The sequence below is a fragment of the Leuresthes tenuis genome, unplaced genomic scaffold (assembly GCF_036924035.1).
Source record: "Leuresthes tenuis unplaced genomic scaffold, fLeuTen1.0.hap1 SCAF_15, whole genome shotgun sequence".
Lineage (NCBI taxonomy): Eukaryota > Metazoa > Chordata > Actinopteri > Atheriniformes > Atherinopsidae > Leuresthes > Leuresthes tenuis.
In genome coordinates, this window is record NW_027325369.1 from 3,966,134 (window position 1) to 3,978,959 (window position 12,826).

Genomic DNA, 12,826 nt, shown 5'->3' on the forward strand with positions numbered 1-12,826 from the left:
TGTCTCTTAACAGGAGCCATTTCTGGGGCCGCGGGTATAGCAAATAAATTAATGAATGCACACACCTTAATGTTGAAGCACAGATTGTATTACTCCACAAGGCTCGTGACTACAGTGTCCGTAATGCTCAATCCATCAAGCAGTGCAGCTTTGTAGCTTACGAAGTCCGTACTAAAACATTTTGACAGATTTTTGAGCGCCGTGTGCCACATAAAACCGTTCTTGGTCAGAAAGCACAACCAGAAATAATTCATACATTACGCACACAGCATTTTAAAGCACACTGTCGATTTTTTAGAAAATTAAAGGATTTTAATTCCGAAAAATACGGTACTTTTGGAGAGGAGTGCAGTAAAAAAAAAGACTGTTTTTAGACCACCTGTCGCAAATCTGAAGCAGCGCCGTATGACTTCATGTTAGGCAAAAAAGCAGCAAATACCTACATTTATTAATCTTAGATTTAAGATGACGTGAAGTCGACTTTGAAAATTTAGTTTTTTGCCTTGTTACCATCTTCATAAAAGCAGTAAAGTAAGTCATCAGTACCATGGCTGGGGATATCTGCTTTAAATCTAAACCCTACAGTTTCAGAAAGGTGAGGTCAGACAGCCTGTATGCTTCACGAAGAAGACTTAAGCTAGCAAGCTACAAGAAAAGTTAGCAAAAGCTAGATGGAATGTTCATAGTTTGCTGGACAAACTTTTTTTGCCATAACACAGACCTGACATGCTCTGTTTATGGCTGTGCTAGTATGAAATCTTCTGTAAGCCTTCATGTCTAATCAAAACATAAATGTAAAGAGTGGATTCAGTTCATTTGAAGACACTGTTGTGTTCCATCAAAAATATCAGAAGGAAAACAGGTCTGTGACCGTCTATTCAAATATACAGAAATCCCTGCTAGTACAAGCAGGCATGTGTGGTAAGTTTAGCTTTTTAATGTATCTTCTCTCTGTTTTACTCTCGTTCACAATTTCTGCCCTCAAGCAGTGAGTGTTTTGGTAGACAGGTGGCCTCCAGCCACCATCATTGTCACCAGTGACATAGGACTGGTTTGATAATTCTGCATTAGAGCTTGCGTAATTTATTAAATGTGTCACCAGCTATGTCACCTGTGACTGGCTGTGTCAGTGCTACAGTCAGCCAAAGGGCTTCGACCATGACAAACTTCTAATACTTCCACCTGCATGCAAACTTCTCTTGAATCAAACTCTGATCAAACATGCACGGCTGGATTACACAAATATTTAAACACAGCTGAGATGGGGCAGGCAGTGTCATCTGCTGATTGGGTAGGATCAAATTAGCATATATCATATAGATCCTTTACAAGAGTCATACTGAAGCCATTTGATGATCATGAGATCATTTTTCATGACAAAAACTCTAAAATTTACAATTATGATCAATATAAATTAGTTTTTTGGAGGGTAATAACTGCTGGAGTGGGACTTTAGGTGAAAAACTTTGATTGAAGGCTAGATTTCCATCAAATGATGAAATATACTTGTATTTCACTAATTTTACATGTTCATTGAAAATGTGTAAGAAAATTACAATAAACGACTCACCATTTTCTATGTACATACCACATAAGATTATGAAAGATAGGTTGTAATCTTCTTGTGCATTTTCATTAAGAAATAGAATAACTGGTATCCACTGAAAAGTAGAAAGGACTGTATAGGTGGACAGATTTCCTTTCTTACATGATGGCTGGGCATTGTTTTCATCATTGGCTGGATATGCTCATCTTTAATGAGCTGTCTTTCAGTAGCTTAATGATTGTTATACTTGCAGTGTCAACACAGTATTACCCTTTTCCTGCACGCTGAGCTCTACAGAGAATTTAATTTTTACCCATGAAAAGTGTTAGTGTCACGCTCTGCCCGCTGAGATATGCACAACCACAGAGTAACCTGACAGCTCCTCAGATTTGCATTAAAGTCTGTCTGATGTCATTTTAAGCATCTGGAATGGCTTTCATGCAAAACTCTCCCTCATGACTGCCTGTTTGGTGATTTAGCGCTCTTCTTAAAATTATTTTTGCTGCAATGCAGTACAAACTAACTTGCTCTCTATAATGTCAACCCAGCAAGAGTTGTACAAAATTGCAATTCAGTGGCTGGTGACTCTCACTGTCATATATGTGATGAGAAAGAAAGAGAAAAGAGGAAGCCGGAGCGGTATCTAACACCTGCAAATAGACACTGTCATAGCTCGATGACGAACGTGGAGGACGTTGAGTTGAATAAACACTGAGCTCTATATTGTTGCTGGTTAATGAGGTTTTCAATGACAGTATTCGGTAAAAAGCAAAGAAGAAGACTGGCACTTGTGCATGCAATTCACAAGATGAGCCCGTCTCTGTGACCCCTGCAAAAATCTGTAGGTCTTAGTGCCCATATATTTTGCTCCTCTCAATGACTGAGATCCTATAGAATATCAGAAATGGAGTCACCGCCACGGCTGGATGCGTGGCTCTGTCTCTGATTTAGTGCTGGGAGCTAGGCAGAGACAGTGGAGCAGCCTTGCATGACCAGAGGTAAAATGAAACAAGAAACTGACCGCCTCATCTTCTCAAGGGATGATAGAGAGTAGAGGGGTAGAGGGGGTACGGTGACAGGGGGAGTATAATTTACTAATGATGACATGCTTGGAGTCACTTGTGATTGTGCAAATGGATAAGAAGGAGAGAAATTAAGCATGTTTTACAAATGCACCTATGCATTTATGCAGTGTATGTTTACCTATTCACATAAAAGATGTGCATGTCCTTAACAGAGGCTGATGCGGTACACATCTCCATGCATAGCCAACAATCAGATTAAATGAAAATATGCTTGCAGCAGCTATCAATGTGACATAGTATGATTCCATTCTATAGCCTGAAGCACAGTTTGATTCAACACAATGCCATGTAATGCTTTCTTTTTCTGAGAAAACATGTACACTCCACAGGTTTTCAGTCTCAACATAACTGCCTCCTACCTGCCATCCCTGACAAAATAGACTTTGGTTTAAGTGTATGTCAGCTCAGTACAGATAATGTCAGTAACATTCAAAATGAGATAGATTGTCAACATGCAACTTAATTATTCTCAATTATTTTAGTCCCCCATTTCAGACTCCGTTTTTATACAAAGACTATTTGAGCAAATCTACTGGAAATGTGTTTCTGTTACTCTTGAGTAAGAGTTCAAGCCTTTCACAGCAAATTTTGTCAAAGCACAGCGACATTCATTCATCCTTTCCTCACTCTTTTCCTGCTTGTGCTGCTGTGCTGCAAGGGTGAAGTAGTTTAGCCGAGCTGTTAGTAGCCTGAGAGTCAATGACAAGGAGGTCAATCACTGTTATCACCTTTCTTTGTAAATGTAGCGATGCTTTGCATCCATTTCATCCTCTCTGCTGTAACTTTGTTTCAAATGCCTCATATGGATGCACGTTTATGACATTGTTGATTTGCAATCAGTTCACATTGCTGCAGTACCAACTGCTCCTGAACTGTATCGTACCCCACGTAAATAGATACATATTTAATTGTTTTTCATGGCAGAGATACTTTCATGATAGTTCATGCTAATTGTACCCACTGCACAATTTTTTAATTGGAGCTCTTTAAACATGTATATACTTGATAGACAGATACACTGATTAGAGAAGAGTTAGGGTAGGTCAGGGTAGTTGAAATATTATGTATGCACTGTCATAATCCTTTAATTTGCTTTGTTATGTTTACAGAATATTTGCTCAGGGTGTTTTTTTTATTACCTTCAGATTATATTAGCAAAGCTGTGCCACCACAAGTGCACTGGCTGGCAGAGTTGATGACTTACTATGTTGGTAGATGCAACTCTGCAGAGGGATGCTTTCCTCAGTGTTCATATGCAGACTTGTGAAGTGGGGTTTGAGCTGTCTAGCTGATGCTTGTCAACAGCGAGTCATTGCTTGCCATAAAAGTTCCTAGAAGTGTTTTTTCATTCATAAAGGTTATCAGTTGTAATTCTTTTTGCTGCCAAAGAAGTAGAGCTGCACTTTTACCATTTGTGTCATTATTGATTTACAGAAAAGTTGAATAAATGTTGACTTTAGTTAGCGTAGTGTTTGAATAACTTTTACTAAAGACTTGATCCCATGTGATTAAAGAGAACTTAGTCATATTAAGTTATTATATTGAGATTAATCCAGATATTCAAACTCATCTGACTTTTAAACTGAAGTTTGAAAAAGGTTACAGTTATCAGGTACCTTGTTTTTTTCCCTTTATTTTTAAAAACTTTAAAGTATGCGAAAAATATTAACTCTTCCTCGTAACCTCCAAGTTTTTGGACATATCCCATCGAGAGTAATAAAGTGTCTCAGTGACAAATTGACACAGTCCTCCATAAAAATCTATTCTTTTGTGACACTTCTCTGGGACCAGGTCACGACAATCTAAGCAGAGAACTCCAGACCTCCCTCTCCTAAGCCATATTTTCCAGCTCTCCTGAGGCCTCATCCAAAACACCTCCTCTGGGTGGCATCTTGAAGGCATCCTGACCAGATGCACAAAACACCTCAACTGGCTCCATTCAGTGCGGATGAGCAGCGACTCTACTTTGTGATTGCGCAGTGATTCTATTTTGAGTCTCTACCAGATGAGCGAGTTTCTCACCCTATCCCCAAGGGTAAGCCCAGTGGAAGCTAAGGGAAACTTATTTCCGCTATTTGTATTCTCAGTCTCATTCTTTCAGTCATTACCCACAACTCATGATCATAGGGGAGGGTCGGAATGTAGATCAACTGGTAAATTGACATCTTTGCCCTCTGACTCAGCTCTCTCTTCACCACGATAGACCAGTACCAGAGATGTTGCACCGATCCACCTGTCAACATCTCTTTCCTTTCTACCCCACTCATGAACAAGACACTGATATAGTTCATGTTCCCAACTTGAGGCAGCGACTCACCTCCAACCTGAAGAGAGCAATCCATCCTTTTCTGACATAGGGTCCTCTGCTGAGTTGAAGAGGCTAATTACGCTTCATACTCGACCCTTGGCCATGCCTAAAATTTTGCTGATAAATGTTATGAACAGAATTGGTGACAAAGGACAGCCCTGGCTGATTCCAAAATGGCCCAAAAATGAGTCTGACTTACTGTAGGCGATGCAAACCGAACTCTCACTTCTGTTGTACAGGAACTGAAATACCTGTAACAAGAGGCCTGATACCCCATACTCTCGAAGCATGTCCCACAGGACACCATGAGGGAGATAGTCACTGGCCTTTCCCAAGTCCACAAATCACATGAAGACTGGCTGGACTGCACCCTTTAATATACTGGCCAGGGTAAATTAGGCAAGGGTGACTAATTGAAAGGTTTGGAGTGGAAAACACCATCTAGAACCTCTTTTTAAAAAGAGAAACAACCACTCTGGTCTGCCAATCCAGAGGCACTGCCTCAGACTTCCATTTAGTGTAAGGTGTTTCAACCAATATAGCCCAACAACATCTAGGTTCTTAAGGAACTCACCTTCATTATTCTTAGAACCTAACTGGGGGCCTAAAGGAGGATTAGGAGCTCAGCGAGTTAACTTCAGGTTGAGCACTAAAGTTTCAGTATCATGAAGATGGTTCACTTCTTACTGGGTTGTAAGTACCTGCTTCAGAGCAGGTTTCTAGATAACAACACATTTGAAGGCAGCACCTCCCAACCAATCGATTCTCACCATCAGCGCATGGACAGTGAGAGTCTTGACTCTTGAAGTCTAATCTAAGCTATGTCAGTAGATGGGTAGACTTGACCTAAAACAAAAGCTGATCATGCTAAAACTTGTTCCTTGTTGATTTTTAAGAATGTTGAACTAAATCAATTTGTTTTAAATCATTATTAAACTAAAAATGATTTACGTGTTGTTTTCTCCTAACAAAAGTTTGCGGCGTATCATACTCACTAAATTGCATCAAGAGATGTCAAGTTATACATTAAAGTTCATGTTTACTTTAACAACAGAACTTGATTGCTACAAAATTAACTTGTTTTCCTCTTTGTTTTTTATTTGATACAAACTACAAAAGCCAGTGTTGTATCTGACAAAATAAGGCATTCTCACACGCTTCAAGTATATACCTGCAGCATATTCATTTAAAGGGGAACTCTAAAGGGGAATTTTTAGACCTAGACCTTATTTCTGGTATGAAATACGTTTATCTACTCACCGAGAACAGTTTGGCGAAAGTCGGTGTCCTTCAAAAGCTATTTAGAAAACTTGCGATCGGCGTATATCCATATAACAGAGTTATTGGGGCAGGGATGATGCAGCCTCTAAATAAGGCATTATCTGTCTTTATTTCACCAATACTTTAGGAAGAATGAATGAACGAACGTGTGCTATAGCTCTGTTAGCTCATAGCTGCTGTTATGTGGCTACTTGCAGCTATAGGAGAGCTAACGGAGGGAATTCTACACAGGCACTCTACTGGGACATCAGAGATATATGTCATTGTGATTGGTCATCTAATGCTAGCTACTTTTTTTTACATGATTGCATGCATACCTATAGCTGGAGAATCTGGGTTGACTTGCCAAGTTGATATTCAGGGTTATACAATCGCTTAGCTTCATCTCCATAGTTATTTCAGCCAGATAATTAGAGGATAACCTGAATAAGTTGAACCTGCTATGTAGCACAAGTAAAGTTAGCTAAAATAATAATAATAATAATAATAATAATAATAATAATAATAATAATAAAAACATTATTGGGACTGATCTGTAAAATATGATATGTCTTTTCAGCCCTTACCCTTATTTTTGTTTATGCTTTTTTGATGAGCTACCTCTGGATACACCCATGGACTTGAACTGTTGCTAAAGACCCTTAACCAGAATGGCTCTGACTGATTTAATGTATAGTTTGAAATGTTTTTTTTTATGGTCACTTTGGATTGTGAGCTTCAGCAGAGCACATAGCCTGTGATATTTCAATTACTGGATATTTTTGTGAGTCTTTTGCCATCTTGCCACCTTTAACTCTGTTCACTGTTCACGCTTCACATGTTCATAATCCATTTAAGAGCTGAAGGCATTTGATTCATGACAAACAAAATGGTCTAACCACATTAGGAGATGGAGAGGGGAGTAAGTCATGTTTTTAAAAAAAAGCCAACTTAACATTACGTGCTGTCACATCTCTGGGATGTGCTTTGACAATGGCAGGAAAAGCCGGCATTGTCATGGATCTGTAAATGACCCAACTCTGTTTATATGCAGCAATGATGCTTAAAACTTCAGGCACATAATTCCAAAAGTGGGGGGAAAAAAAGAAAAGAAATCCCAGCAGTGTGACTATGACCGAATGCTTTCATCCAAATCTTTTTATGGTCTTCAAGAACCTCTAACCATGGCAGTCCACATTCACTTCAAACATGTTCAGAGTTATTTATTCAAAGCCTGCTACACTTTTCTCTGTCCATTTGAATCAGTTGGAGAGGTGAGAAGAGTTATTTTCAAACAGTGCCGGTAAGTGACTCTTACAGTGTAATACAAACGGCTAGCAGGAAGCCATCTCAAAGTTGGACACATGTAGATGTAAGACAAGAACCTTTGGAGAGACACTCAAGTCTTATTTCTTTGGGTGTTATAAACCCCTTAAATTCCTGATCTCTTCAGCTCCTCAAGTTTCTAAAAAAGAAAAAAAAATCCTTTACAAAGAATGAAAAATGTTGCAGCACTTAAAAACAAAGCTACAGCATAAATAGTGAGTTCTGACAGTGAGTCAAATGTTCACACCCACCATACTGTTTTCTGTAGCATTATATCAATCCAAATTGTTTTAGATGTAATGTGCAGAATACAAATTCTCCTGCAATTCAGGCTGATGTATTTTTGTATTCCTGCGAAACCTGAGGATCTCCACTAGAACTTAAAAACAGTAAGGCAAATTTTAGTGATGATAGCACAGAGGGGATGAGTGGCGATCAAAAGCCAATCAGATCGTTTGTGGTTTGCTGTGGACAGGACAAAAACATTGTTGTATTTATGCTTCTCTAACTGTATGGTAAATCTTTGCTAGTTTAGCATTTGTGCAGTGGATTCTGAGAATGACTTTGTTTTGTATTAAGCTATGGCAGGCATGTATGGGTGAAGAATGAACCAAAATTAAGGCAGAGCTGTTAGTTTCATGTTCAGGGGTCACACTCTCATGCTTTCTTTATTAGGGTGTAAGGTATCAAGGTAGCATACCCATAAACAGGTATATCAAACCGAGATGCAGTTCTACAGTTGGGTGTTAAAAGGGTTTCAAAGGTCAGGGTTTTGGGGGGCATTTGGAAAGTTCCTTCTTTACAGATTCTCTAATCTGAAGAATACTATTGTAGAATATTTCCTTCACACTGGTGATACCATTATAGTTTCAACTTCTGAATGGCAGGTCCATATTTGAATGTATAAAAACTAGTTCAGAATTCTGTATGTTGAATATGAGGTTACAATCAGCAGATGGCTAACTTTACTTAGCATGGAGATTGGAAAGATGGAGAAACAGTCAGGTTTGCCCTGTCCAAGTCGCACTTTTATGACTTGTATGTCTCACATCTTTTATATAATTTCATAGAGAAATAAGCACAGGACAGGCTATTTAAGGTAAAGAAAGAGATGATAATGGTTCTGGTCATTGCTATGAAATGTGATGTTGTCAGTGTGTTGCCAAAGAATTCTAATCACCAGGGGTGAAGTTTACCTGTAGTGGAAAAAAATAAAACAAGATCTTAAACAGAGCAGTATGTGAAGTAAAAGTAATGTCTTAATTGAATGTATTACCCTCCTGACCTAGGGAGGTGTTAGGGATGGTCTCGAAGAATCCCATTATCCACCACCAGCTTATTCCACTCATATAGCAGTCTCTTTGTCTCCCTCCCCATGTTTCTTTTGTCTCTTTAATTGGGAGTCCAGTGCTGAAGTTTTAGATCACCTCCTTGATGGCTGAGTCTTCCTGTTGTGCAGCACCGATATTGTCTGGTTTAACACTGTAAGTACTTTCAGGTGACAAAACATCTGTGTCCTCACCTTCAAGTTGCAAAGCTGCAGCCCACGGTACATCGCTCTCTTGAACTGCTTTGCTGCCTTGCTAGACTGCAGAAACAAGCTCTGGTGCCATGGTCTCTGTGTGCTCTTTAATGTTGTCTTGAAAGTCCACAGGGAACCTGGAGAGAGTATCAGCATCTGTGTTCATCTTTTAAAATCAGCTAGCTCCCCAACCCATCTGTGTCCAACAGAATTCAGTCTAGCAGTGCTGAGGACATAAGTTAAAGGGTTATTATCTGTGTACACTGTAAATGTTGGGGCATAATACAGGTAATCTCGGAACTTATCACAGATAGACCACTTGAGAGCCAAGAACTCAAGTTTACTGGAGTGGAGGTGGTAACTTCTCTCGGCGGGAGTTAGAGTTCTTGACCCATAGCCTATGACCCTCAACACTGTTGTCCTGACAACACTGCTCCTAACCCTTCATTGGAGGTGTCGGTGTGCAGAATGAATGGGAGGTCAAAGTTAGGATGGGTGGATCAGTCAGCATGTCCACTAGCTTGGTGACAACATCCCTATGCTCTGCTCTCCATGTGATGGGTGTTTTTGAGGGTAGCTGCCCTTTATCTCCCTTCCTTGCTCTGTCTTTATTTTTACTTGTCTGGTTCTGAGTGTTACTTTCACTAGTCTCAGTGGGTTTTTGCAACAGCTCAAACAGCTGCTTTGCCAGGCGAGAAAAGTCTTGGACGAAGGAGCGATAATATCCCAGAAACCCCAGCAACGATTTGATGTCTCCAACTGTGCGTGGTTCTATCTCTTTAAGGGCCATCACTGCTGCCAAATCCTGTGGATCAACCTTCACTCCTTCCCCAGACACCAGACGACCAAGGTAGCAGACTCTTTTAAACAGCTCACATTTAGTTGGTCTCAATTTGATCCCATGTTCTCTCATGCAGCTGAAAACTTGTCTCAGGTGTTGTATGTGATCCTCAAATGACACTGAATACCACAAGACATCATCAAGGTATGGAGCACAACATTCGTCTCGGACACTTTCCAACACACCCTCCATACACCTCTGGAAAGCCGCAGGGGCGTTTGTCAGGCCAAATGGAATACGAATCCATTCGTACAACCCCCATGGTGTGCTGAAAGCTGTGAGATGTCTTGATTCCTCACTGACAAATCCTTGGTGATAAGTGCTGCCTTGATCAAGGATGGAGAACCAGGTATTGCCCTGCAAACTGTCAAGGAGGTCTTGGATTCATGGCAACGGATGACGATCTGGGACAGTCTTTCGGTTCACTCCTCTGAAATCCACACACAGTCTCAGACTCTGGTCTTTTTTTCGGACACAAACCACTGGGGAGGAATAGGAAGACACAGATTTGCGACTCCAACCTCTGTCCAGGAGATTCTGTACATACTCCTTCACCTCCTTGTACAGTGGCTTTGGTATGGAGTTGTAGCACTTTTGAACAGGGTTGTCATCCTGTTGTCAGGGTTGTCAAGTTGGGTATGCAGCCTATGTCTCCTTCTCCTCTTGCAAACACATCGGATTCCTCATAAAGCATCTGGCACACAACCTCCTGTTGTTGCTGATCAAGATGGTCTAGATCAGGGGTCCCCAACCTTTTTTGCACCACGGACCGGTTTTATGTAGCCATTATTTTCACGGACCGGCATGGAAAAAACAAACTGAAAATACAACTGAAAAATACAACTCGCCATATCGCTGAATCAGTGGGAGCCCTGGGCTTGTTTCTCTGCAACGAGCCGGTCCCATCTAGGGGTGATGGGAGACAATGACACTCAAAGTATGTTCCTTATGTCCAGTCTGTTCCGTAACTTTGTCTTGGTTGCTGTCACTGCAGAAAAGCCCGCTTCACAAAGATAGGATGTTGGAAATGGTAGCAAGGCTTTTGTGGCGATGTCAGAATATTCTGCCTTGATTTTCATCCAGAACATCGGCAGAGTGGTTGTCTCAAATGTACGTTTAAAGCCACCGTCATTTGCGATCTCCAGCAGCTGATCTTCTTGTTGCACGGACATGCTGGATTCACCCGGTTTGTTTACAAATGGATCGCAGATCCATTCCCTCGCCGTTCGTGGGTCTTTTGTGGTCGGGAAGTAGCGCTCAAACTCTTGTAAAAGCAGAGACAGGTGGTCGCGCACCAGCTGGGAGAATGCTGGGAGAATGCTTGCTCAGGCGCAGTGTCCTCCTCCAAAATCCCCGCTAATGATTGAAACATGTCAAATATCCCTCTGTCCACTCGCCGTCCCCATAATTCCAGTTTGGCTTTGAATGCAGCTACTTTATCTGCCAACTTGAACACAGTTGTCATTTTCCCCTGAAGTGACAGATTAAGTTCGTTGAGCAGGTTGAATATGTCGCACAGGTAAGCGAGTTTTGCGACCCAGTCCGCATCACTGAAATGAGCTGCCAGTGGCAACTTTTTTTCTGAGAGAAATCTCTGCAGCGGCTCTCGTAACTCAAACACTCTGGCAAGTGATTTTCCTCTGGATAGCCATCTTATTTCTGTGTGTAAGAGAAGGCGCCTGTGCTCTGCATCCATCTCCTCACAAAGCTGCTCGAACAGACGGGAGTTGAGTGCATGTGCTTTGACGTGGTTAATAACTTTAACAACATCATTAAATACACCATGAAGTTCAGGTGACATTTTGCGGCTAGCCAGCATTTCCCTGTGAATGACACAGTGCGTAAACTCACATTCAGGTGCAACCTCCTTAATCCGAGTGGTTAATCCAGACATCCGTCCAGTCATGGCAGCAGCTCCATCTGTTCACACGCCGACGCAAAAGGACCAGTTCAGTTTTCCCGATATGTAGTCATTCAGAGACTTGAATAGTTCTGCCGCTGTGGTGTTGGTTGGCAATAACAGTGCACAAAACATATCCTCATGCACATCCTCCTCCTAAAGATATCGCACATAAACGAGTAATATTGCCTTGTTGTCAATATCAGTAGACTCATCAACCTGGATTGCGTACCACGGTGACTTTTTAATCCTCTCCAACAGCTGCGTCTCAATGTCCTCTGTGATGTCCTCGATTCGCCTGGTGACGGTGGTAGCAGAAAGAGGCACCTGTGCCACCTTTTTAACTGCAGCCTCTCCTAAAAGTTCACGGCAAATATCCTTGGCGGCGGGCAGGATCAGCGCTTCATCAATAGTAAAAGGTTTTTTAGCCTTAGCAATGCGGTACGCCACTAAGTATGATGCTCTCAGTGCACTTGCATTTACTGAAATGGTGGCCCTCAGTAATTGCTTCTGTCTTTCTTGCTCACGTTTTTTTCTTTCAAAAAAATCCAAAGGCTTGTTTTTTAATCCAGGGTGCTTGGTCTCCATGTGCCGAAGCAGTTTTGAAGGCTTCATCGCCTCGTTTGCTAGCTTGTCACCACATATCACGCAAAGCGGGCTTGGCGAGTGAGACTCACCTGTGGCGATAAATAAAAATTTTAAGTAGGACTCCTGGTATTGTCTGTTAAATGAAGCTTTCTTTTTCTTCTTGGAGGTCGAAGGCTCCTCTTCTGTCTCCTCAGTTGGCCTTTTCTCCAAAGATGTTTGTTTTTTACTCATTTTCGTTGGTTTGCGGGCTTAGTTTTGGAATGACGCATCACGTGACCGAGACATCTTTACGTGTCAAGAGACACATGCGGATGTTAAGCAGCACAAGAGAATCCGGTCGTTTTTTAAAATAAAACATCTTTCAGACTCTAATAAGCAATATAACAGAAATTATATAAATTATTTATTTTTTCTGTGCGGCCCGGTAACAAATGACTTACGGCCCGGTAC

General features: G+C 41.2%; 1 protein-coding gene across 1 annotated transcript; it reads right to left on the reverse strand.

Moving 5' to 3' along the window:
- Positions 1–10,748: 10,748 nt before the first annotated feature.
- LOC140270702 (SCAN domain-containing protein 3-like) lies at positions 10,749–12,607 on the reverse strand. The gene is given in 2 exon segments (XM_072365895.1): positions 10,749–11,186; positions 11,222–12,607. Coding segments are annotated over 2 exon segments (1,824 nt in total).
- Between the last annotated feature and the right edge of the window lie 219 nt (positions 12,608–12,826).